The 27622-nt window shown below is 39.5% G+C and overlaps 1 protein-coding gene across 1 annotated transcript in view; it reads right to left on the reverse strand.

The window, feature by feature from the left end:
* Positions 1-4750: 4750 nt before the first annotated feature.
* Positions 4751-27622, reverse strand: part of uck2a (uridine-cytidine kinase 2a) — a 114661-nt gene continuing 91789 nt past the window's right edge. The window contains exons 7-8 of the mRNA XM_028810877.2: positions 17603-17651; positions 4751-8430 (exon numbers count right to left, since the gene is read on the reverse strand). Coding sequence (XP_028666710.1) covers positions 8294-8430; positions 17603-17651 — 186 coding nt within the window. The 3' untranslated portion in view covers positions 4751-8293. The remainder of the gene's footprint in view (positions 8431-17602; positions 17652-27622) is intronic.

Here is a 27622-nt window from a genome sequence, read left to right on the forward strand (position 1 = left end):
GAGTAAGGTCCGATGGCCAGGGTGGACGGAAAAAAAAAAAAAAAACTCCAGAAGGCTGGAGAAAAAAATAAAATCTGTAGGGGTTCAGAGGCCACGGACCACCCAGTCCCCTTTGGGCATTCTACCTAACATAAGTGAAATAGTCCTCTTTGTAGTTCGGGTTTTTCACGGAGTCACTTGATGCCGATGGTCATACAGACTTCTGGCTTTTAATCCATCCATCATTGTTGGAACATCATGGTGCTTTGGGTAGATGGTGGTGGCGCACGCCACCACCAACAGGACACCGGAAAAGGAAACAGAAGAGAGAGTAGGGGTTAGTACAGATTTTGAATGAATAGTTATTATAATGAATTGGATATACAGAGTATCAGGAATAAATTACAGTGAAGTTATGAGAAGGCCATGTTAAAATGTGTTTTCAGTAGTTTTTTAAAGTGCTCCACTGTATTAGATAGTACCTTGCCGCCCTGAAGGGGGCGCTTGTGAGCCCAACAGGTGCTCGGTGCTGCTGTTCTTCTACGCAGAGGCGTCAATAAGTTAGCGATATCAGAAAGTCATGGGGATGCACAAACCAGTGTTTTTCTTCGTGCCGGTCCCAATCGCCCGGATAATGGGGAGAGTTACGTCAGGAAGGGCATCCAGTGTAAAATTTTGCCAAATCAACATGCGGACAACAATACAAATTTCCATACCGGATCGGTTGAGCCACCCGGTTTAACAACGACTGCCACCTGTACTGTTAGTCAACAGGGTGCTGGCGGAAATTGGGCTACTGTTGGCCAAAGAAGAAGAAAAGGGGGGAGACGTGTCCGGAGGCAGAAGGAGAGGACAAAGGGAAAGAGTGGAATTGAGGGTAGGAATTTGAATGTTGGCAGTACGACTGGTAAGGGGAGAGAGTTAGCAGATATGATGGAGAGAAGGAAGGTTGATATATTGTGCATGCAAGAATCTAAATGGTAGGGGAGTAAGGCAAGGTGGATCAGAGGGGGATTCAAATTGTTCTATCATGGTGTGGATGGGAGGAGAAATGGAGTAGGAGTTATTCTGAAGGAACAGTATGTCAAGAGTGTTTTGGAGGTGAAAAGAGTGTCAGGCAGAGTAATGATTATGAAGCTGGAAATTGGAGGTGTGATGATGAATGTTGTTAGTGCATATGCACCGCAAGTTGGGTGTGCAATGGGTGAGAAAGAAGATGTTTGGAGGGAGTTGGATGAAGTGATGAACAGTGTACCCAAGGGACAGAAAGTGGTGATTGGAGCAGATTTCAATGGACATGTTGGTGAAGGAAACAGAGGAGATGAGGAGGTGATGGGTAGGTATGGTGTCAAGGAGAGGAATGAAGAAGGTCAGAGGATAGTGGATTTTTCCAAAAGGATGGACATGGCTGTGGTGAATACGTATTTTAAGAAGAGGGAGGAACATAGGGTTACATACAAGAGTGGAGTGAAGATGCACATGGGCAGATTACATCCTATGCAGAACAGTTGATCTGAAAGAGATTGAAGACTGCAAAGTGGTGGCAGGGGAAAGTGTAGTTAGACAGCACAGGATGATGGTCTGTAGGATGATGTTGGAAATCAAGAAGAGGAGGAGAGTGAGGGCAGAGCCAAGGATCAAATGGTGGAAGTTGAAAAAGGAAGACTGCAGCAGATGTAGTAAGGGTGACAGCAAGAAGGGTGCCAGGGTGCTTGGTGTGACAACTGGACAGAGGAAGGAGAAAAAGGAAACATGATGGTGGAATGGGGAAGTACAGGAGAGTATACAGAGAAAGAGGATGGCAAAGAAGAAGTGGGATAGTCAGAGAGATGCAGAAAGTAGACAAGAGTACAAGGAGATAAGGCACAAGGTGAAGAGAGAGGTGGCGAAGGCTAAAGAAAAGACGTATGATGAGTTGTATGAGAGATTGGACACTAAGGGAGAAAAGGACCTGTGGGCTAGACAGTGGGACCGAGCTGGGAAAGACATGCAGCAGGTTAGGGTGATAAAGGATAAAGATGGAAACGTACTCACAAGCAAGGAGAGTGTGTTGAGCAGATGGAAAGAGTACTTTGAGAGGCTGATGAATGAAGAGAATGAGAGAGAGAAGAGGTTGGATGATGTGGAGATAGAGAACCAGGAAGTGCAACGGATTAGCAAGGAGGAAGTAAGGACAGCTATGAAGAGGATGAAAAATGGAAAAGCCGTTGGTCCAGATGACATACCTGTGGAAGCATGGAGTTGTTTAGGAGAGATGGCAGTGGAGTTTTTAACCAGATTGTTTAATGGAATCTTAGAAAGTGAGAGGATGCCTGAGGAGTGGAGATATTGGTGCCGATATTTAAGAATAAGGGGGATGTGCAGGACTAGTAACTACAGGGGGATAAAATTGAAGAGCCACAGCATGAAGTTATGGGAAAGAGCAATGGAATCTCGGTTAAGAAGTGAGGTGATGATTAGTGAGCAGCAGTATGGTTTCATGCCAAGAAAGAGCACCACAGATGTGATGTGTGCCCTGAGGATGTTGATGGAGAAGTTTAGAGAAGGCCAGGAGGAGTTGCATTGCGTCTTTGTGGACCTGGAGAAAGCATATCACAGGGTGCCTTGAGAGGAATTGTGGTATTGTATGAGGAGATCGGGAGTGAGAGAGAAGAATGTAAGAGTTGTACAGGATATGTACCAGGGAAGTGTGACAGTGGTGAGGTCTGCGATAGAAGCGACGGAGGTGGGATTACATCAGGGATCGGCTCTGACCCCTTTCTTATTTGCAATGGTGATGGACAGGGTGACAGACGAGATTAGACAGGAGTCCCCGTGGACTATGATGTTTGCTGATGACATTGTGATCTGTAGCGATAGTAGGGAGCAGGTTGAGGAGACCCTGGAGAGGTGGAGATATGCTCTAGAGAGGAGATGAATGAAGGTCAGTAGGAACAAGACAGAATACGTGTGTGTGTGAATGAGAGGGAGGTCAGTGGAATGATGAGGATGCAGGGAGTAGAGTTGGCGAAGGTGGATGAGTTTGAATACTTGGGATCAACAGTACAGAGTAATGGGGATTGTGGAAGAGAAGTGAAGAAGAGAGTGCTGGCAGGGTGGAATGGGTGGAGAAGATTGTCAGGAGTGATTTGTGACAGATGGGTATCAGCAAGCGTGAAAGGGAAAGTCTGCAGGATGGTGGTGAGACCAGCTATGTTCTATGAGTTGGAGATTGTCTCCTGCTTTCTGGTCAGTGCCACCGAGCTGGAGGTGGCAGAGTTCAAGATGCTAAGATTTGCACTGGGTGTGACAAGGATGGATAGAATTAGAATGAGTACATTAGAGGGTCAGCTCAGGTGGGACGGTTTGGGAGACAAAGTCAGAGAGGTGAGATTACGTTGGTTTTGGACATGTGCAGAGGAGAGATGATGGTATATTGGGAGAAGGATGCTAAGGATAGAGCTGTCAGGGAAGAGGAAAAGAGGAAGGCCTAAGAGAAAGGTTTTTGGATGTGGTGAAAGAGGGACATGCAGGTGATGGGTGGTAACAGAGCAAGATGCAGAGGACAGAAAGATATGGAAGAAGATGATCCGCTGTGACAACCCCTAACGGGAGCAGCCGAAAGAAGATCAGAAAGTTAAGTGCACTTCAGCCATCAGTTTATTTGTATTTTTTGTTTCGGCTGACTGCCAAAATGGAAGATTAGGATTTTTAAAACTAAAGGAAAGTAAGGAGAACTTTTAAAAGAAAGTGACAAGAGATTTTCGTGGAGAAGGACAGGCACATGGATTTCATTTACAAATAAAGGTAAGATAATAAACGGTTTTCAATTTTATGAAGAAAATGGGATCAGACGAAGATAAAAACAATCCAATATTTACAAACTAAATTTTGACCTTAAATAAAATATTTTGTTTTTCTTGTTATCCTTTGCTTGAACAGTCTGTATTAAAATTGATTAAAGCATCATAATCAAAAGCTTTTAAAACCTAAATACTTCAAAAATGAAATTTTTTTTTGTACACCACTCTATACTTTCATTTGTATTGAATGAGTATGAATTGTGGAATTGCAGCAGCAAATTAAAAACACATGGAGGGTGAGAAGCAAATGCGCCCGGGACTAAAGGACACATCCTATTATGACAGGCCGGGACTAAAGGACATGTCATATTATAACAGGCTCAGAGAGTTAAACCTGCTTAGCTTCGAGCAGAGGAGATTGTATGGGGGTCTAATCCAGGTCTTTTAACATTCTCAAAGTAGACCTAGCCAAGTCTTTCAACTAAATGGCAACTCACATACACAATTACACCAGTAGAAATTAAGGGAAATTGCATTTAATACTGAAAGAGAAATAGAACTTAGTTACTCAAAAAGTTATGGGAATGTGGAATAAAAATAATACTCAAGACATGTAATTGAACCAGAAACTTCAACAAGCTTTAATACGTATCTGGATGAGATATCAGGACTGCTTAGCTTTTATATAAATGAGTACACCTTGTCAAATTTATTTTCTTTAGCCAACTTGTTCAATTTCAGATGCCCGGAAAGAACCAATCCATCACTCATTTTAGAAACAATAAGTTATAAATAAGATGTAGGAACTATAAAATGAGTAGGTTAATGAAAAAAAAGGCTGTCAGCCGAGTGCAAGAGGAGCTTATGGTTCTTATTCAGGACCGTCGATCATTAGGCCTACCCAAGAGGTGAGAGAAAAAGACAAATAATTAGGATGGAAAATGTAAAGAGTAATTGAATTTTAATCAAGAAAAAACCCAAACAAGGCATTTGTAGAAAACCTTTATTTTTTTTTTAAGTTTGTTTTAAATTACAACTTGAAATGGTAGTTTAATCCCTGTATGTGCCATTCTTATACATATATGACCATTTACACTATAATACAAGGGTGAGAAATGATATGAACAGGATACTCCTCATGCCAGTGACACTGCACATCAACACTGACTGAAAGAACTTTTACAAATGAAAAACGACGTAAGGCAACACTCAAGAAGCCTGACCCTTTAATAGGCCCTCGGACCCAGGCACATGGCGGAGTGAGAGTAGATTGGGTGTTTGATAATTGAGTAAAAGGAGAGCCTGCGAAAGCAGCCTAGACTATTAGTACAAAAAGCACTCTGCTTCCATAATACAGGTTAACGTCAACACAAAATCAGTATTCACGGCTGCAAGCTGCTATACATTAAATATAGTAACAAAAGTCTGCCTTGTCAAGTCCGCCCAGTGTGTTAACCTTTATTCAAATGAGGGCCACATTCTTTCCAAAAAGGGCTGGGAATCATTTATGGCCCATGCAAGCTGTTTTAAGTCAACTGTGTACCCCCATCACTTATTGGAAACATTGCCAGACCTTGCATGGCTGTCTAAATAATTGGGAAACCACTGGAGCAATGTCACACTAGTGAGCGAGTGGGCAGCAAGGACATCAGACAGAGCTGGAGTTAATGGTACAGACACCGGTAGGCATAGATAAGCACTGCATATGCACTCCAGGCTGTCATTCTGATGTTAATGGACAGGGGAACAACACTCTCAAAATTAGAAATGTGTTGGCACAAATGGAAATTTTGCTTATTAAAAAAAGTGACAAAAGCTGCAAGGTTGTGTTGACATCGACATAAAAAAAAAATCTGTTGAAAATCATGCAAGTTTTGAAATCTGAGGACTTTTGCTGTATATTATCAGTGTATACTGCAGGTATGTACACATACACTTGTATGCCGATTTACATTAATTTACAATGGCAGGTATAAAAGTGCATGCTAAGAGGTGTGTCTGCATATGTACAGTATGTGGTGCTCCAGACATAATTATTTCTATATTCATTTTCTAACAATATTTGAAATTCATCGGTATCAAGTATACTGCTTTTCCAAAGGTATTACACCCTCAGATTAGTTTGCCCCTAAAGTTCCAAACACAAGGTGACACTTTTTTTTTTTTTATATAAAGAGTCACCCAAAAAGTTCAGCACAGGACCCTGAGTAAATCTGCAAAGAAAAGAATTTAATGAATACAAGATAAAAAAAAAACAAAAAAACTGTAGGGTATGATGTTTGCATGTAGGGTATGTGGTCTTCTGGGTCCTGCTTAGCACAGTATGACAACAGGCTACATAAAGCATCTGCGATGCTCCTTACTATCACACAGTGACATTCTAAGATTTCAGCTTCCTGCCAACAAGGATGAGAATCCAACAAATGACTGGGGACAATCAGCAGGTTCCATAACACTGTCAGCATCAATCAGTGATGCCCTAATTATCGAGTTCCCTTCTCCACTCCTCCCTTATTTTCCAGTACAGTATCTGCACTACTTAGGGGGCCTGAACCCTTTTTCTGAAATGCAGTACAATGAGAGATACCGAAAAAGGACAAGAGGGAGCAAATAACTGCCTTGGCACCATTTTTAGATACTTTAAAGCTGTATCGCAATACAAAATCACAGGTTACAGACTTTTCCCAACTTTAAAACACTGTCTTATTTCCATAATACCCACAGAGGAAGAAAAAGAAAAAAAAGTATTCTTGAACATGTCCGCAAAGGAATAAGGAATCATTAGGAAAAAGCTAGACACTCCAGTATACCCGATCGAAAGGAGCTTCACCCCACCCTGCCGCTTGCTTCATATAACAAAGAACCCACAAATTTTTACTCTCCCTAATCTAAAGACAAGCCGAAGAAACATCTAAAAAAAAAAATAAATAAAAATGATTACAGCCCTGCACAGGAAAATATTATCTGAAGAAGTCTTTAAAAAGAATTGAAACCATTTATTCCTCAAATGGATCCCTTCTTGCATCTTTTGTGCACAGTGGTGTCAAACTAAGATGGGCACGGTAACATTTTATTTTGGCGAAACATGAAGTACAATGTCACAGCTTGAAGAACCAAGCAGAATACATAAAGCCACTTCACCTTTTGAAAGACGAAGGCTGTTCTGGCTGTAAGCTCTCCTAGTCCACCCCGACAGGGTGCATGACCATTTTCTTTGGTTTTGTTTCAATTATTCACTTCATCCCTGATGACAAAATTTTCACTGTTACAGAAAGCCAAAAACATTTTCTGCTCCTGTAGTCAAAGGTGCAGCCATTAAAAAAAATGTTCCATGCCTTAATTTCCACTGCATACTCATTCTTAGCATAAACAAGAAAGGCCTCTAAAGGATCGAGATTACGAAACCTTGGTATAAAACTGAGACACAGTATATCTGGGGGAGAAAATTACTGATGCCAAGTAACATACACAAAGATCCTTCTTCATTGTGCTATGCACCAGCACTGCCTCTTGACAACAGCGGTCACCTAGTTATTGCATACAATATCCTGAGAGGGCCACACCAGTCCAGCTTTCTAATACTGGTGTGCAAAGAAAAAAAAATTTCATTAACCCAGAAAGCACACACTTTGACAAGACAAAATGACTATGGGTGCAGATTGAGCTCTGTGCCAGCAAAGCAACTAAGACACACCCAACAATAAACAGTAGCGAGCAGTGTGTCTAAATAGCACCATTTGAGGTGATCCAAAAACGAAGCAGTGAGATGCAGTAGAGCAATCAAAGTAGGGCAATGCATTTGAAGTGGATAAACCTATCCATCACAGCTTTGAATGAACTCATTGTAAATATTACATTTGATTCATCTCTACCAAGTTAGTTTGCAAAAACAATGGAGTAGATGCCCAATAAGGCTGTGTTCTTAGACCATACTGTGATCTCTCCAAGACAGACACAAAAACCGCCAAGTATATTAACTTTAAATTAACAAGTAGGATGGCAGTGATTTTTTTATGCTTTGTTAAATGTTTCTCTGCATTTTGTTAAAGCTATGATGTGTGACATTGAAACAAAAGACCATCTTGGCCCTATACCCCCAGATACAAAGGTAGCAGCAGAACTGAAAATAGTGTTTCTGGATTTCAGAATTTGAGGATACAATCCATGCAGTTCATCTGTCAGATTTTGGTTTCAGCAGGTTGTTGATTTTTTTTTTTGAAGACAATTGTCAGGAGAGCTTCAGAGAAAAGGGAAAAAGAAAAGCATAAAATGGTGGTGCTCTTCTGTGTTGCAGGCAACCTCTAAAGGAATTACCACTTGTCTCATTTTCAATTTGAAGTTTTCCCAGAAGCAGAACGATGCTTAATCGTGATTATACCTCCGCTTACCCCCAAACATGAAAACTTCTTCAAGCATTAATAGTTTAAAAAAAAAAAAAAAGTACAACAAAAATGCTTTGTTAAATACAGTGAGAGAGACTATCGGTATTTACACAACACAATGGAACACATTCGCCATCACACCTCTGGGAATTAGTGTGGTCGACTGCTTGACTCTGATGGCTGTCGTTTTCGGGGTGTGCTGTATCCATTTAGGCAGCCATTCTGTCTTTTTGTCAGTCCTCCATTTAAAATGTCCTGGATGTGCTGCACAATCAAGTTGATGGCAACTGATTGAAAGATTGAGGGGAAAAAAAGAGAGAAAACACATTCAATTTTATTTATTCCTATAACATGCAATATTTACAATTATATTACTCCATTTACTATGTAACAGGCTTATTAATAATAATAATTCTTTGGATTTATATAGCGCTTTTCTCACTACTCAAGGCGCTTAGCAATTGCAGGTTAAGGGCCTTGCTCAAGGGCCCAACAGAGCAGAGTCCCTATTGGCATTTTACAGGATTCGAACCGGCAACCATCCGTTTGCCAGTGCAGATCCCTAGCCTCAGAGCTGCCACCACTCCACCTTTATCCCTATATTGTAGGGATAAATGAACTGGACCTAGAGCATGTCCTAGCAGCACTGGATCCAAACCAGAAACAATTCCTTGACTGGGTGCCAGTCCATTGCAGGGCCCTTATATCCAATGCAGAACAATTCAATGCACTCAAGTTTGGAATGTGGGGCGACAAACCCACACAAACCTTGGGAGAAGTTTCAAACTCCATACTATGGCAGTGGTGAGACCCTGGATCCATGATGCAGCAGCAGCATTAATCATTGTGTTACTCTGTTGCATCATTAATACTATAACACAATGACACAAGGAAAATGAAACAAATTATTCCATGCAGCTAAATATAATGTTGAGCACAAATACAAGGCCATATACAAGTTCAAATCCTTGAATCTTGGATACAGTGTAATCAATGTGTCAAGCATATATATGGAGACAGTTGTGATGCCCTACACTCCTCCTTGCTTACTCAGGTACGCTAATGCCATCACTCCTTGGCATCAAAACTCTTATCCACATTGTTTTCACGTGTAGCTCCTAACTTGAAGAATGACTTCACTGGAAATTGAAACTCCCTCAATGTGCTTAAGCATTTGAAGAATCTCCTGTCTGGTGAATTTCTGTATAACTGAAATCTGCTTTGTTAGGTTATGTAATCTAGGAATCGTAATTCACTTGTATTTTATTCCGAGCTCTATACTTATGTTGATCAATTTTGAAACCTCATCCTGTAATACTTGTTCCTAAACAGAGGTTTACTCTATTATATTGACCTTTTTTTAAGTAGCTTTATCTAAAAGCATCTGCTCATCAAATACATGTAAAATGTAAAGCATTTAAGTTTACAGCCAGCCAATCAGCACAAAGTCTCTCTCTATAAGCTTTACATATCCGGAAGACGGGTTACATACAAGAGTGGAGTGAAGATGCATACAGGTAGATTACATCCTATGCAGAACAGTTGATCTGAAGGAGATTGAAGACTGCAAAGTGATGGCAGGGGAAAGTGTAGTTAAGCAGCATAGGATGGTGGTCTGTAGGATGACGTTGGAGATCAAGAAGAGGAAGAGAGTGAGGGCAGAGCCAAGGATCAAATGGTGGAAGTTGAAAAATGAAGACTGCAAGGTTGAGTTTAGGGAGGAGGGGAGACAGGCACTGGGTGGCAGTGAAGAATTACCAGACAGCTGGGAAACTACAGCGGATGTAGTAAGGGTGACAGCAAGAAGGGTGCTTGGCGTGGCATCTGGAAACAGGAAGGAGGAAAAGGAAACCTGGTGGTGGAATGAGGAAATACAGAAAAGTATACAGAGGAAGAGGATGGCACCTGGAAACAGGAAGGAGGAAAAGGAAACCTGGTGGTGGAATGAGGAAATACAGAAAAGTATACAGAGGAAGAGGATGGCACAGTAAGAAGTGGGATAGTCAGAGAGATGTAGAAAGTAGACAAGAGTACAAGGAGATACGGTGCAAGGTGAAGAGAGAGGTGGCGAAGGCTAAAGAAAAGGCGTATGGTGAGTTGTATGAGAGATTGGACACTAAGGGAGAAAAGGACCTGTGGGCTAGACAGTGGGACCGAGCTGGGAAAGACATGCAGCAGGTTAGGGTGATAAAGGATAAAGATGGAAACGTACTCACAAGCGAGGAGAGTGTGTTGAGCAGATGGAAAGAGTACTTTGAGAGGCTGATGAATGAAGAGAACAAGAGAGAAAAGAGGTTGGATGATGTGGAGATAGTGAATCAGGAAGTGCAACAGATTAGCAAGGAGGAAGTAAGGACAGCTACCCTGTATGAAGAGGATAAAGAATGGAAAAGCCGTTGGTCCAGATGACATACCTATGGAAGCATGGTGGTGTTTAGGAGAGATGGCAGTGGAGTTTTTAACCAGATTGTTTAATGGAATCTTGGAAAGTGAGAGGATGCATGAGGAGTGGAGAAGAAGTGTACTGGTGCCGATATTTAAGAATAAGGGGGATGTGTAGGACTGTAGTAACTACAGGGGGATAAAATTGATGAGCCACAGCATGAAGTTATGGGAAAGAGTAGTGGAAGCTAGGTTAAGAAGTGAGGTGATGATTAGTGAGCAGCAGTATCGTTTCATGCCAAGAGCGAGCACCACAGATGCAATGTTTGCTCTGAGGATGTTGATGGAGAAGTTTAGAGAAGGCCAGAAAGGAGTTGCACTGCGTCTTTGTGGACCTGGAGAAAGCATATGACAGGGTGCCTCAAGAGGAGCTGTGGTATTGTATGAGGAAGTTGTGAGTGGCAGGTAAGTATGTAAGAATTACTACAATATGTACGAGTGAAGTGTAAGAGTGACAGTGGTGAGGTCTGCGGTAGGAGTGATGCATTCAAGTTGGAGGTGGGATTACATCAGAGATCGGCTCTGAGCCCTTTCTTATTTGCAATGGTGATGGACAGGTTGACAGACAAGATTAGACAGGAGTCCCCGTGGACTATGATGTTTGCTGATGACACTGATCTGTAGCGATAGCAGGGAGCAGGTTGAGGAGACCCTGGAGAGGTGGAGATATGCTCTAGAGAGGAGAGGAATGAAGGTCAGTAGGAACAAGACAGAATACATGTGTGTAAATGAGAGGGAGGTCAGTGGAATGGTGAGGATGCAGGGAGTAGAGTTGGCGAAGGTGGATGAGTTTAAATACTTGGGATCAACAGTACAGAGTAATTGGGATTGTGGAAGAGAGGTGAAGAAGAGAGTGCAGGCAGGGTGGAATGGGTGGAGAAGAGTGTCAGGAGTAATTTGTGACAGACGGGTATCAGCAAGAGTGAAAAGGAAGGTCTATAAGACAGTAGTGAGACCAGCTATGTTATATGGGTTGGAGACGGTGACACTGACCAGAAAGCAGGAGACTGAGCTGGAGGAGGCAGAGTTAAAGATGTTGAGATTTGCACTGGGTGTGACAAGGATGGATAGGATTAGAAATTAGTACATTAGAGGGTCAGCTCAAGTTGGACGGTTGGAAGACAAAGTCAGAGAGGTGAGATTACGTTGGTTTGGACATGTGCAGAGAAGAAATGTTAGGTATATTGGGAGAAGGATGCTAAGGATAGAGCTGCCAGGGAAGAGGAAAAGAGGAAGGCCTAAGACAGGGGTGTCAAACTCCAGGCATGTTGGGTCGCAGTGGCTGCAGGTTTTCATTCTAACCCTTTTCCTAATCAGTGACCCATTTTCACTCCTAATTAACTCCTTTTCCCTTCATTTTAATAGCCCTGTTTATAAGGATTCAGTGCTCTGAATTGATTCTTTTCTTCATTAAATGACAGCCAAACAGAAATGAGACTGAAATGAGCTGACAGATGACCAACTAAATTGGGGCTTCAAACTCCATTGCAATTTCATTACAACCAATCTTTTAATGAGAAACCAATTCTTGCTGTTAATTAAAGTCGTTATTTAATTCCGTGCCTTGTTGCTGCTCTCATTCTGCCACAGCAGACATTTCCAAAACTGCTGATTTTTCTGTTTTTACTAAGAACACCATCACAATTTTTTGGTGACCTGAGAGATCAGTCTTAGTAAGGCCTTCACCTTTCTTTATTTTCAGATATTGTGTGATGGGTACAGGTGAGCAGCTTGTTTTGTGTCTCACTATTATTTGGCTGCTAATTAACGAAAAAAAAACAAAGGGGCCTGAGTCAAGTTAATTAAAATTAAAGCAAAAGATGTTAATTAGCAGCAAAAACTGGTCACTAATTAAGAAGATGGTTAGAATGAAAACCTGCAGCCACTGGGGCCCTCCAGAACCGGAGTTTGACACCCGTGACTTAAGCAATGGTTTATGGATGTGGTAAGAGAGGACATGCAGGTGATGGGTGTAACAGAGCAAGATGCAGAGAACAGAAAGATATGGAAGAAGATGATCCGCTGTGGCAACCTCTAACGGGAGCAGCCAAAAGAAGAAGAAGAAAGAAGAAGATTGTTTTTCATGTTCTGCAACAAATTCTCCTTGGATTGAGATCTGGACTATGACTTGGCCACTGCAGGATATTCACTTTGTTGTTGTCAAGCTATTCATCCATAGGTCTGGCTTTATTCTTATGGTGATTGTCTTGATGAAAAACACATCTCTTTTTAAGTCACAAAATTCATACATACTGCATCAGGGTCTTTTTCATGATTTTCCCATATTTTGTTACATTCATTTTCCCCTCACATGCCTTCAAAGGTCTGCTGCAGTGAAGCATCTCCACAGCATGACTTTGCCACCACATTTCGCCTTGGGGATGGTAAGTTTCAGATAATGTACGTTGTGCAATCATGGCATTTGGTTTGATGGCCAAAAAGGTCAAATTTGGTCTCTTCAGACCACATATCATTCTTCCAGCTGACTTCAGATTCTCCCATGTGCCTTCTGGAAAACTCTAGCCAAGATGTCCTGTGGTTACTTTTTTCTCTATCATTCTTCGATGTAACATTGCAACTGTTGAAACACCTGGGTACAGATGATGTCTGCAATCTTTCCTATGTAAGCCACTGGTAGCTTGTAACTCATTCAGAGTTGTTAGAGGTCTCTTGGTGACCTCCCTCACTAGTCATCTCACAGTCACTCAGCTTCTGTAGAATGCCTTCCTTAAGTACATTTAGAGCTGTGCCATACTCTATTTTTTATATAATTTATTTAACTGGACTAAAAGTAATATTTAGTGACTTGGGTATATTTTTTCATTCCCTGACTTGTGCTTCTCATAGAGTTGCTTGGTGTGTTCTTTTGTCTTCATTGTGTAGTTTAGCCCACCATGCTGACCCACCACAAATTGGCTCTTCCACATGAAGGTGTATTTATACTACAATCAACTGATACACCAAGCAGGTGAACTCCATTGAACAAGTTACTGTATGTGTCTTCTAAAACGAATTATCTGCACCAGGGGTGTCAAAAGGCAGTGACTAATTATGCAGTCAGCTGTTTTGTGTTTTATATTTGTAATTAATGCTGACAACTTTTCAGAAATCTGTTTACATTTAGACATTAAAGAAGTATTTTTCAGTTGATCAGTATCAAAAAAGCCAAATTAAACCATCTGTGGTTCAATGATGTACAGCTATAAAATGTGAAAACTTCTAAGGGGGTGAATACTTTTTGAGGGCACTGCAAGGACTGCATTTGTATGTGCAATGCTTTACAATTCAGAGAGAAGCTGCATACTAACCTGTCTTTTTTTCCTCTTTCTTCATCATGTAAAGCACTTTGAGCTACATTATTTGTATGAAAATGTTCTATGTTGTTGTTATAATAAATTATTATTAATTTAAGAAAGAAATATACCCTGCATTTCCCTGGTAGACTGCTCAAATGCAAAGCACATCAGTTTAGAGAAAAGCACTATTACATGAGAGAGACTGATTTGATGAGCAGTGGTCTAACACTGGGAGTTACACTACAGAAAAAGTTGCACACTTAATAAATTCTCAGAAATTCTAATGCACAATACTCAAGGTCAAAGAGTAAGTCTCACTTTAAGAGAAAAGGGTACTCCATGTAAATGTGCCACTCAAAATGAAGGTCCTATCATTCTCAAGGAACATGTCTTGATGCTTAAATAAAATAAACTTGGTTACATTTCCCGAATGTCAAATGTTAAGTGACTTCAAAGGTGGTGAAGTTTGCTTACAAGCAGAGAGACAGATGTGGCCCACAGGGTGACTTGAGGAACAGCATTTCTCTGCAAAAGGGAGACTCACATGGAGCAACACTTAATAGGTAAACTCTTTTTTTTTCCCCCAAAAAGGTTTTAAACATTTCTTATGTATCTATAATTTTTTGTTTAATTAAAATAAAATATTTTAGATATTTGTGAATTTATAGCTATTGCAGTTACTGTAACTCAAACATGTCATAAATTAAATAAGAGCTCAACACAACGTTTAAGAAACTGATTCACTGACCCTCTCAAGCAGGAAATTGATAAACTGTCCATGTAAAACTTAAGTATGAGCGATATGAATGAAAAAAGTAACAAGATTCAAACAGAAAGTGAATGTGTTTACAAGAACACCAACTACAGTACAGAATCTCAACAATCTGCTGCTTTAGCATTTTGTGGAAAGAAGGGACTTGGTTGCAGTAGGCACCCTTCAAACCAATCACAACAGGTAGCACTGCTATGTTATGGATCCAGTGTCCTGGGTTTGAAACCTAAGCCCGGTTGCTTCCACATAGAGTTTACACATTTTTCTTGTGTCTCCAGTTTTTTTGTGTTAGGTTGTCTGCCAATTCTAAATGGCATGTGAGCTTATGTGTTCCAAGTAATAAACTGGCACCAGACCTGGACAGTTTTCTGCTTTGCACCCAGTTCTCCTAGTACAATCTCTGGCACACAAAATCCTAAACTGAATTACTGGGAATGTTATGTTACAAAGTGCAGGAGTGTTTTTTTTTCCCAGTTTTGTATTTAGAATTCAAAGCACACTTCGCCACCTAACACATTTAAGGCAATCAGAGGCAGGCATTTACGAGTTAAACCTTGCCTAAATTTCACTTGTGTTTATTTGCTCAAAAATTGACAAGCACAGATCTAATACTGTTGTTCCCAATCTAAACCTTTAGCTGTTTCCAGCACTGCTGGCATCTTTTTGTGTGAAATTTTGGGGCATTTTTCAAATGCTGAATCTGATAATGTTTCACTTTGCTAATCAGTCCCCATACTGATCAAGAGGTATTTCATACAATTGAAAGCAGGTATACCAAACTCACAGTGAGTTGTTATAGACACCAAAATCTTAGATTACGCCTTTTAGTGACACGTGACTGACAGCTAGTGATCCTTCTCTATGGTTTCATGAGCAATTTGTAATTTTAAAGTTGCCAGAATTGTTTCATGGATGTATTTAAAGAAAAGCTTCCATTATGTTTTACTTATAATTTTGCTCATATTTTATAATTGATTTCTTAAAATATTTGATTCAGGAATAATAGAAATTACAAGGTAAACTCTGCAGAAAACAGACAGATTTAACCATAATCTACCCATTTCTGGAAAATGTTATGAACCAATAAACTGTTTCAGGATGTCAGCTATTAATAATAATACACAAATATTTTATAGAATGGTGTCCGCTAAAAAACACCACTCACTGATAATTGTTAAAATTGTATTTGGCATGAATTTACTTTAAACACAATATGCACACACATTCTACCAATCTAAGAATGCTGCCAGATAATGGAGTTTTTTAATCCATTAATTTGAAAGCAATTTTTCTCAATTATCAATGCATATTGTTGGATTAATATGCACACAAATATAATGGCAGTGGGCCTGCCCACAACCTTTATAAAATAGTCTTCTTTGTCACCTTCATTTCTAAATTTATCACTGAAGGCAGCATTAAACGTCAAGGATCCTTGAGCAAATAAACATGTAATTTTGCTTAGATAAATAAATCCTATAATAATAAGCTTCTTCCATACTCAAGAGTAAAGCATTGTAGGAGCTTGAATTTAGATTTAATTTTATAATGCACAGATGCCTACAATCTCAATAACACACTGCCTCTCCAACTGAAAGTCTTTGGCAGAGCAATCTATGTAAATCAAGCAAATTAATTTCACTTATAATAAACGCCTACTCTAGACTAGCATTAGATCTTCACAGACTCCAGCATTATATAATTTAAACGCAATGCACATTTCTCTTTTCCACAAACATGTTCTCATATGAGATAATATTGTTTGCTGTAATCCACACAAAAGGAATGGCAAAACAAATCAGACGATAAGTACTGAATTTCAACTGTCTTACAGTAACAATACAGCTCTGCCAACTTGTAATGATGATTTTATACAAGAAATTAATTAATTAAATTTTAATGCTTTAATGACATTGAACCAAAAATTAATATTACTAAATTGTGTAAGACTATATGAATAACCATAATCAAAAATCGGGATTAATAAAGTATCTATCTATCTATCTATCTATCTATCTATCTATCTATCTATCTATCTATCTAAAAGAGTATACGAGGTGAGACACAAAAATAACCGGATTGGTAAAAAAAAAAAAAAATTTACTGATGAATTACAGCATTCTAAACATTGTCACCTTCTATATAGTCCCCCTCCCGACCCGATCTCTACACCGCTCCAGACGTATCTTACATTGAAACAATGCTGGAAGTCATCTTGATTGAGGTTTTTCAACAGGCTTGCCGTTTCTGTCTTCACTTCATCCATTGAAGAAAAATGTGTTCCCTTCAGGTCACTTGATTTTTGGGAACAAGTAAAAATCACACGGAGCTAAATCGGGCAAACTGGGAGGATGATTGAGGACAGGAATGTTTTTGTCAGTAAAAAACTGCTTTACGGAAAAAGCATTGTTTGCGAGATTGTTGTCTTGGTGAAGCACCCATATTCAAAACCCACCCCCCCCCCACCCCCCCCCCCCCCCTCTACCTGGGTGTTGAACGTCTTCCACATTTTCTTGTCCTTCCTAGGAACGTCTGTGCCACTCAAAAACTTGTGCGCAAAACAAACTGTTATCACCGTACACTATTTTTATCATTTTGCTTCAGTTTCCGTGGCCATTTTTTTCAACTTCGCAAGAAATTTGATGTTGATTCGCTGTTCGATTTTTTCACCCGACATTATAGCGGGAACTTGTGTAGCGATTGTTGTGCAAATACTGACTAGGATATATACAGGATATACCCAGCCTGTTGGCGGTTTGAGGGGATATAGTTCTATGATTCATGTTCGGCCGACCCCCAGACGGTTTTCCAGGAAAGCCCCAAGCCCATTCTGGTTATTTTTGTGTCTCACCACATACAGATGAGCCCATTAAACCTTTGGGCTCCACCTCCTCAACTTGTCAATACCGAAAAGGAGCATTGGTGGTTATCCTATAACTGAATTCTTACCAAGGTTATCTGCTCCACGAGGGATGATCACATCTGCGTACTTCTTTGTCTGGAATGAGAAGAGTGAGGTACTGGAATGAATAAATTAAAACATCTCCTACTAGCACGTATTCAGCAGCAATAACAGCAGTCTGTATTTTTGTTCTCATCCACCAAAATTTCTTGATTTAAAAAGTTTCTTACTGGATGAAAAGATAGGTTTGTTAGTATCCTACATTTTAATTATAACTGTGAAATAAGTTTCACTGTATTAAATACTTGTCAACTTACCACAAGTTTTAAACAATTACTTCTATGAGGTCCACTATGGCAATATATGTTAACATTGCCTTAACAAAACAAAAAAAAAAAAACATTCAGAGTGGATGGAAATCTTGAAACAACACAGGGAGGCAAAAAAAGTTCATGAAAAATGTACTGTGTATGGCACATTGAGAACAAGTACATAAAGTAGCCTACATTTGACATATGGTAAAAGAAACAAATCACAAAATTAGCAATGCTTGTAATGGACATAAGAAAGCCAAAAACTCCATTCTGGTTAGACACTAAACTCTTGAAAAATATACTTCGGTTTATAAATAACAGTATATACTTCTTTACGAGCATGCAGCAGAAGGGAGAGAAACCCAAAAAGTTTATAAAATTATTGTGAAGCCTTCAGGTCCTTGACAGAGGGACTGAGGCCAGTGGCACAGTAAGGGAAGACAGACACAGAGGTGCAATTTGAAAACAAGGTGAAATTCATCATGCAATAAATAGACAAAAGCTGTCCCAAAAAGTACACTTTCTGAAAATGTGAAAAAAAGCTGTTAAAAATGCACAATAACTCAAAATAAATAAACAATCGTGAAAATTCCACCCACCCAAATTTTTGTCCTATCTGGTCACATCACCTGTCAGCACATTTAATCACTAACAATCTTTCTTTTAATCCTGGTTTAGGTTGTGTTTTGCAATCCTTCACATTAAGGCTCAGTGGTTAGAGAAGCTTTCTGTCACAACAGAATTCCAGCCACTCTGCCCCAGCAAAAACCTGCTCACATTCATAGGTAATCCTTAATATCCAATTAGCTCAGCTTTTTACTCTCTCCCCCATCTTCATTCTGACAGACTTTTATAAAGTTCTCCCACCATCAGCTATTCACATACAACACAAGTGAGCCAAACTGCATGCACGTGCTCACCCGCTCTCGAGATGGTGCAAGTTTGCGCTCACATACACCTCCCGACTCCTGTTCACTGCTTCCTATGCCCGATGAAATGCAGCTCCTCAGCTGCCAACAAATCCTCAAAAAATGTGCAGGTCTTAAAACTTTACAGCACCTCCCTGTCTTATCGCTTGCAAACCAGCAACAACAAGCAAGCAACTCTGAAAGCAATGGACAGACGGTGGCCAAAACAACTCCCGGGGGCCCTTCAAGAAGAGGCACTCACAACACTGACCAAAATCCTCCAAAGATGCATTATCCTGTGGCCACTGACGTTGTCCTAAACCCCTTCATGTGCACCTGAAAGAATGTAGGTACATACCATTTCTCTAATATTTATTTCTAATACTGAGGACTAACAGGGCACATTTAATTATATTTAGCAGGACATCTCTGGGAGAATCTATACCAGGGGTGGCAAACTCCAGTCCTGGAGGGCCGCAGTGGCTGCAGGTTTTCATTCTAACCCTTGTCCTAATTCAGTGACCAGTTGTCACTGCTAATTAACTTCTTTTTCCCTTCATTTTAATAGCCCTGTTTTTAAGGATTCAGTCCTCTGAATTATTTTCTTCATTAAATGACAGCCAAACAGAAATCAAATGTGAAACAAGTCAACAGCTGACCAGCTAAATTGGGGCTTCAAACTCCAACTAAAATCACTCCAACCAGTTTCTTAATGAGAAGCCAATTCTTGCTGTTTATTAAACTCGTTATTTAATTCTATGGCTTGTTGCTGCTCTCATTCTGACACAGCACACATTTCCATAACTGTTGATTTTCTGTTTTTTCTAAGAACATTGTCAAAATGTTTTGGGGACCTGAGAGATCAACCTTACTGAGACCTTCACCTTTCTTTATTTTCAGATATTGTGTGATGGGCATAGGTGAGCTGGTCATGTGGCACCTTGTTTTGTGTCTCATTATTGTTTGGCAGCTAATTAAAGAAAATTGGCTGAATCAAGTTAATTAAAATTAAGGCAAAAGAAGTTAATTAGCAGCCAAAACTAATGAAGAAGATGGTCAGAATGAAAACCTGAAGCCACTGCAGCACTCCAGGAGTGGAGTTTGCCACCCCTGTACTATACTGTCCTGCAGAAAGCTGGTAAGGGTACATATAAAACCAAACTGTTGTGAAGGGAGATGCATCTTCACATTTATTCACTCCTGACTTCTTTAGACTGACTCCAACCATCATAATTATGTCCAGTTTGGGATTCAAATGTGGCTTCAAAAGGAGCAGTGTTAAGTAGGCTAATTACACACTAGCATGTCCGTGAATGTTAGGCATTAGTGGCGAAAAACACACTATAAAACAGAGGAATTACAAATATCACCTTCAGGAACATAAAGCAAAAAGAACACTAAGTGAAGGCACCAATGATGCGTGGCAGACTCAAAGTCACATTCATAACACTTTCAGATGATGAGTAGAATAAATTTTACTCAGCTTTGTTTTCCTGTTAACCAAAATTATAACCCACAGCATTCCCTAAATGTATGAATCAAAGTTTAAGTTGCAACATAGTGAACACAACTTGGCCAGGACCATTAAATAAACTATAAGCAAGCGGACATGGATGGTGTTTCACTCTGCATTCTGACATATCCGTATATGACATGGCCCCCATTTTCACAAATATTTTCAGCCTTTCACTGTTGCTGTCTGTCATATCTGATAGGGCTGGAATCTTTCAATTCAATTTAATTTTTTGTGGTCTCAAAATGATTTAATATTGATTCCAATAGATATGTTAAGCTAACCAGGCAAAAAATAGTGATCCTGGCTAAATCTTACCTAATAGCTTGTAACTCATCTGGGAGACCGAACAATAGCAGCAAGTATTTTTTTTTTTCACTTTTGTTGGACAACCTTGTTCCTTGAATAAAGAAGGTAATGATTTAAAAACTATTGTGTGTTCACTCAGGTTCGATTTCTCAAATGACAAATTTTGTCAAAAGGTCTGTGGCCATCCATTTATGGAAAATTAGCAAAAACAGGATATTAAGAAGGGGTAAATACTTTTTCACAGCACTATGAAATTGCAGATAACCATAAATAACTCAATGCACAAAAACAATCTGTCCTTTTCTTACAAAAAAAAAGTCATTTTAAATAATGTGTTTATTTTAAAAAATATAAAGTGCTAACATCAAACATTAATCCATCCAAAATAATAAAATACACTACTAAAATTGAGTGATTTTAAATAAACATCTAAAGTAGATAACCTTAATGGCCCTATAATAAAAGTACAATAACAGGTGCAAAGCAAATTGATCCAAAAAGATATAGTAATACTAAAGTTTGATTCAAATTCTAAAGCAACAGAATATTCTTTTTACTTAATTTGTGGTAATTTGTGTTGATTTAAAAAAAAAAAAAAAACAAACAATAATGTGGAGTGAGCATGTTTTCTTCTTGTGCTGTTGCATGAAGACAAAAGATGAGCAAGGCAATCGCTGACAAATTACAACCAAGGCTTTACTGGTTTTCTGAAAATGTGTGGTGGATCTACAACATAATGATGAGGAAGGGTCTAGCTGTAGCTACTAACAAAAATGCTCCGCCTGATTACCTATTGAAATTTTAGGGGGAAAGATCACCTCCTCACATAACTGTCATGGGCCGTCAAGATGGGTTTTTTTTTTCCGTTTTTTTTTAAACATATAATGTTTGGAGCTTTACATGTTCTGCAAAACATCTTTTTTTGCATTTGCATGTAGACTGTTCAAAGTTCATTCAAAGATATATGAAGTATGCATTCTTTTAATGGCATTCAGCATCAACCTTTGTAATAAGCAGCATCGTTGTTAAGACACAAATCATAGCGTCAATTTAGCAGATGTAGTCTTTTCACATGAGACCACGTAAAGGCTCACAATTCATATAAAAGTGAACATGCCAGTGGGCCTTCAAGTGTTTTGGATACTGAGGGCAAATACAGGAAAAAACCTGGAAGAACAAAAAAGATTAACAAAACTGTTGACAATGTCTGAGGGAGTCCCATAAACTAACAATTGTTTAATCAATTCAGTTATGACATCTATCCAGCTTTTAGTTTAGAACATTATCTTTGTAGCCTCAATGTGCACCAGAGAAGTATGACCTTCTCCACATTACCTTTGATGTCACTTTGTATGTATAAGTCAGCTCAAAAGCACATGCATATAACAAATTCAGCTTTAAAATGAACCAGTGGCAACACTGACATAGACATATTCTGCAGGGGCATAAATAAAAGAACAAAATGTCCACAGGGCATAACATTCATGTGTGCTCAGAGACTTGCTTGAAAGCTATTTTTTCCTAGTTACTTCGCCAAAGAGTTTGTTATCACAGTTTAATTATATATTTTTCCCAAAAGTGACCTAACTTCCTAATATCTCGCATTTAAATGTGACAATGCACATATGGAGTTCTCCCTTGGTAAAATGTCAATATCATTAAACTGAGCAAAAAAAAAAAGTCAAACATCCTCATCGACTACCATAAATGCGAAAACAAAGCACTGAGTCGGTATCTCCCAAGTAGTGGGAGGAGTGTTACTTTTAAAAGTAACAGTTACATTGCTCATTACTTACTAAAAAAATAATAAAATATGTTATACAGTTACTTAGGATAAAATGTAACACAAACAATTTATTACTTTTTCTTCTTTTGGATGAAAAACTGCCAATTTCCCATTGGGATTAATAAAGTATCTATCTATCTATCTATCTATCTATCTAATTTGACTGGCTGGCATTTTTTATTAAATTCTAAGCCAGCATATGAACCTTCAAAAAACTGATTAGAAATATGTTTCTAGACTTCTCTAGCGCCTTCAACACCATCCAACCTCTGCTCCTTAGGGACAAGCTGACAGAGATGTACTGGAGTAGATTCATACCTAGTGGCATGGATCATGGACTATCTTACAAACAGACCTCAGTATGTGCGTCTCGGGAACTGCAGGTCTGACATTGTGGTCAGCAACAAAGGAGCGCCGCAGGGGACTGTACTTTCTCCGGTCCTCTTCAGCCTATATAAATCGGACTTCCAATGCAACTTGGAGTCCTGCTACGTGCAAAAGTTCGCTGACGACACTACTATCGTGGGCTGCATCAGGAGTGAGCAGGAGGAGGAGTATAGGAACCTAATCAAGGACTTTGTTAAATGGTAAAACTCAAACCACCTACACCTGAACACCAGCAAAACCAAGGAGCTGGTGGTGGATTTTAGGAGGCCCAGGCCCCTCTTGGACCCCGTGATTATCAGAGGTGACTGTGTGCAGAGGGTACAGTCCTATAAATACCTGGGAGTGCAGCTGGATGATAAATTGGACTGGACTGCCAATACTGATTCTCTGTGCAAGAGAGGACAGAGCCGGCTATACTTCCTTAGAAGACTGTTGTCCTTCAACATCTGCAATAAGATGCTGCAGATGTTCTATCAGACGGTTTGTGGCGAGCGCCCTCTTCTACGCGGTGGTGTGCTGGGGAGGGCAGCATTAAGAAGAAGGACGCCTCACGCCTGGACAAACTGATGAGGAAAGCAGGCTCTATTGTAGGCATGGAGCTATTGTCTGTTTTTACCTGCATTTTTATTACTCTTTAATTTAATATTGTTTTTTGTATCAGTGTGCTGCTGCTGGAGTATGTGAATTTCCCCTTGGGATTAATAAAGTATCTATCTAGAAACACAGCAAAACTGGATAATTTTTTCTTGTGTTTGATAATAACATTTAGTCCTTCTGGTGCTGTACAGTAAATCACATATATCCCCTTTTTAACATCACCAACCTGAACCTATGATTTGAGAGTATGGATACTGGCCACTGCGTCACCCAATTGTACTGTTTCCACATATCTATAGCAAATAGTTGAATGAAAACTAAACTGTCAGTTTACTAAAATGTTTGTTACCAGACTGCATGCAGCACACTCTTCTGCTTGGCTATGCCAATGAGCCCTTCAAAGGGCTGGTTTACCGGTACATTTGCTTCTTGCTTTACACCCAGTGCTGTTGGGATAACAACACAGCCAAAAGTATTTTTACTTCAGTAGGATATGTACTGTATTAGGTTACTCATTACTTGAAAAATAATCAGATTACTTATGCTGCTTTTAACATATTACCCTACTGGTCCAAAGGTTGTGCTGCAGAGTTTAGCACTGTATGTTTAGCTCATCAACACACAAATTTACCAATTTATGTATACTGAGGCAAATGATTTCAGCCAGGAAAAAGAATAATGCAATCAACCAAGTATTTGCCTCAGGAGATTGATCTTTGTGGATGTAGTCATTGTTTTCTACCCATGGCTGCTTGGAAGCATGTGTGAATCGAACATGCAAGGGACAGGCACAGACTACAAGATCCTTAACTTTAACCTGGTTAAGGTTTTATGTGGCCAAATAACCAGGTCATTCATAAAGAAATCTGTGTGTGTTAACCTGGTTTCTCAGAGACCAATATCTCAGTTTCTCTAACCAGCATAAGGATTTATAGTAATATGAAAAAGTTTGGGAACCCCTCTCAGTCTGCATAATAATTGACTCTCCTTTCAACAAAAAAAGATAACAGTGGTATGTCTTTCATTTCCTAGGAACATCTGAGTACTGGGGTGTTTTCCGAACAAAGATTTTTAGTGAAGCAGTATTTAGTTGTATGAAATTAAATCAAATGTGAAAAACTGGCTGTGTACAAATGTGGGCCCACTTGTAATTTTGCTGATTTGAATGCATGTAACTCCTTAATGCTGATTACTTACAACACCAAATTGGTTGGATTAGCTCGTTAATACTTGAACTTCACAGACAGGTGTGTCCAATCATGAGATATAAAGGTATTTAAGGTGGTCAATTGCAAGTTGTGCTTCCTTCCCTTTGACTCTCCTCTGAAGAGTGACAGCATGGGATCCTCAAAGCAACTCTCAAAAGATCTGAAAACAAAGCTTGTTCAGTCTCATGTTTTAGGGGAAGGCTACAAAAAGCCATCTCAGAGGTTTAAACTGTCAGTTTCAACTATAAGGAATGGAATCAGGAAATGGACAGCAACAGGCACAGATGCTGTTAAACCCAGGAGGTCTGGCAGGCCAAGAAAAATACAGGAGCGGCATATGTGCAGGATTGTGAGAATGGCTATAGACAACCCACAGATCACTTCCAAAGATTTGCAAGAACATCTTGCTGAAGATGTACATCGTTCTACAATTCAGTGCAATTTGTACAAAGAACATCTGTATGGCAGGGTGATGAGAAAGAAGCTCTTTCTGCACTCACGCCACAAACAGAGTCGCTTGTTGTATGCAAATGCTCATTTAGACAAGCTAAATTCATTTTGGAACAAAGTGCTTTGGACTGATGAGACAAAAATTGAGTTATTTGGTCATAACAAAAAGCACTTTGCATGGCGGAAGAAGAACACCACATTCCAAGAAAAACAACTGCTACATACTGTCAAATTTGGGTGGAGGTTCCATCATGCTGTGGGGCTGTGTGGCTAGTTCAGGGACTGGGGCCCTTGTTAACGTCGAGGGTCAGATGAATTCTACCCAGCATCAACAAATTCTTCAGGATAATGTTCAAGCATCAGTCACAAAGTTGAAGTTACGCAGGGATTGTATTTTCCAAGAAGTCAATGACCCAAAACACAGTTGGAAATCTACAAAGGCATGCATGCAGAGGGAGAAGTGCAATGTTCTGGAATGGCCGTCACAGTCCCCTGATTTGAATATCATCGAAAATCTATGGGATGATTTGAAGCAGGCAGTCCATGCTCAGCAGCCATCAAATTTAACTGAACTGGAGAGATTTTGTATGAAGAACGGTCAAGAATGCCTCCATCCAGAATCAGACACTCATCAGAGGCTATAGGAGGTGTCTAGAGGCTGTTAGATTTGCAAAAGGAGGCTCAACTAAGTATTGATGTCATATCTCTGTTGGGGTGCCCAAATTTATACACCTGTCTAATTTTGTTATGATGCATATTGCATATTTTCTGTTAATCCAATAAACTTAATGTCACTGCTGAAATACTACTGTTTCCATAAGGCATGTCATATATTAAAAGGAAGTTGCTACTTTGAAAGCTCAGACAATGATAAACAAAAATCCAAAGAATTAAAAGGGGATCCCAAACTTTTTCATATGACTGTACATGTTATTTTAGAAGCTGGCTTTCTGTGAATAGCTGGGTTATTAAACTGCATGTAAACGCATTTTGTGAGCCAATTTAAAAAATAACACATATTTGAATCATAGCATGCTGTATACTAGTAATGTAATTTTTTTAAATACCTTACATCATGTGGCTTAAATTGATTTCATAGAGAGCTATTTCCAACTCAAATAATGCAAAGATTTCTGTGCTGCTATAGAGATGTGGGAGGTCTGTGACTAATTATTGTTCAAATTTCTCAAACATAAAAGTCATACACGAAGGAGATTGAAAATTTGTGCTGAAGACTCTCCGATGTTGTCTTTAATTAGTTGCGTTAGTGAATTAAAGAAGTGGATGGATGAGAACTACTTGTCTTTAAACACTGATAAAACAGAGATGTTACTTATTGGAGGGAATGATGCTGATTGTAACAATATTTAGTCTTCATTTAACTCAGTTACTGAATCGGTCCACAATCTCGGAGTTATCTTTGACTCTAGCATATCATTTAAAGTGCACATTACAAAATTGTCTAAAGCAGGTTTCTTCTATCTTAAAAACTTTGGGAAACCAAGGTGTTTTCTAAATAAGCGGGATTCTCAGAAATTAAATAATGCATTTCTTTCTAGTAGGATTGACTACTGCAATGCGGTGTTCACGGAATGTTCAAACTGTTCTTTATATAGCTTCCAGTTAATGCTGCTGCAAAAATTATTGCAAGAACAAGAAAATATGAACAGATAACTCCAGCTCTTAAATCCTTATACTGGCTCCCGGTTAAGTTTAGGGCAGATTTCAAAATCCTCCTTTTAACATGTAAAGCATTAAATGGCCAAGGTCCAGCTTACTTGTCTGTAATTATCATGACTTACAAACCTGAGCGCACATTAAGATCTCAAGATGCCGGTCTGCTTATGATTCCAAGGATTAATAAAATAACAGTGGGATGTCGATCTTTTAGTTACAGGGCCCCTAAACTGTGGAATGGTCTGCCTGCTACTATTAGAGATGCCCCTTTGGTCTCAGCTTTTAAATCCCGGCTGAAGACTCACTACTTCAGTTTAGCATATCCTGACGAGAGCTGCTGATTAACTGTACATACTGCATCTCTGTTGTTAGTCATTAGCACTAAAACATAAGTAACATGATAGTTAGAATTGGATTCTAACCTTCACCTATTCTGTTTCTCTTCTCGGTACTCAAATGAGGCACTTGGTGCCATGGCCCACCTGCCAAGTTGTTTTACCTGCCTAAGTTAAAGGCATCCCTGATGGAGGATCGCAAGAATCGTGGGAAAGAGGGGTCCTTTCATCGGATTGGCTGGCCCAGCACTGTTTCAGCCGTGGAATGGCCAAATGGGAGAGGCAGCTTGATGGATGAGGTCTCCAGGACTCTAAACATATCCAAATCTTATTATGTGATATCATCTACTATTAAATTTTGCTCTGTACTTCTAAAATTTTTATTTTTATACTGTATTGAGGATTTGTTCTGTTCTGTGTATTGTATTGTATTGTATTGACCCCCTTCTTTTGACACCCACTGCACGCCCAACCTACCTGGAAAGGGGTCTCTCTTTGAACTGCCTTTCCCAAGGTTTCTTCAAATTTTACACTACAAGGTTTTTTTTTTGGGAGTTTTTCCTTGTCTTCTTAGAGAGTCAAG

Source organism: Erpetoichthys calabaricus, chromosome 10, assembly GCF_900747795.2.
Source record: "Erpetoichthys calabaricus chromosome 10, fErpCal1.3, whole genome shotgun sequence".
Taxonomy (NCBI): Eukaryota; Metazoa; Chordata; class Cladistia; order Polypteriformes; family Polypteridae; genus Erpetoichthys; species Erpetoichthys calabaricus.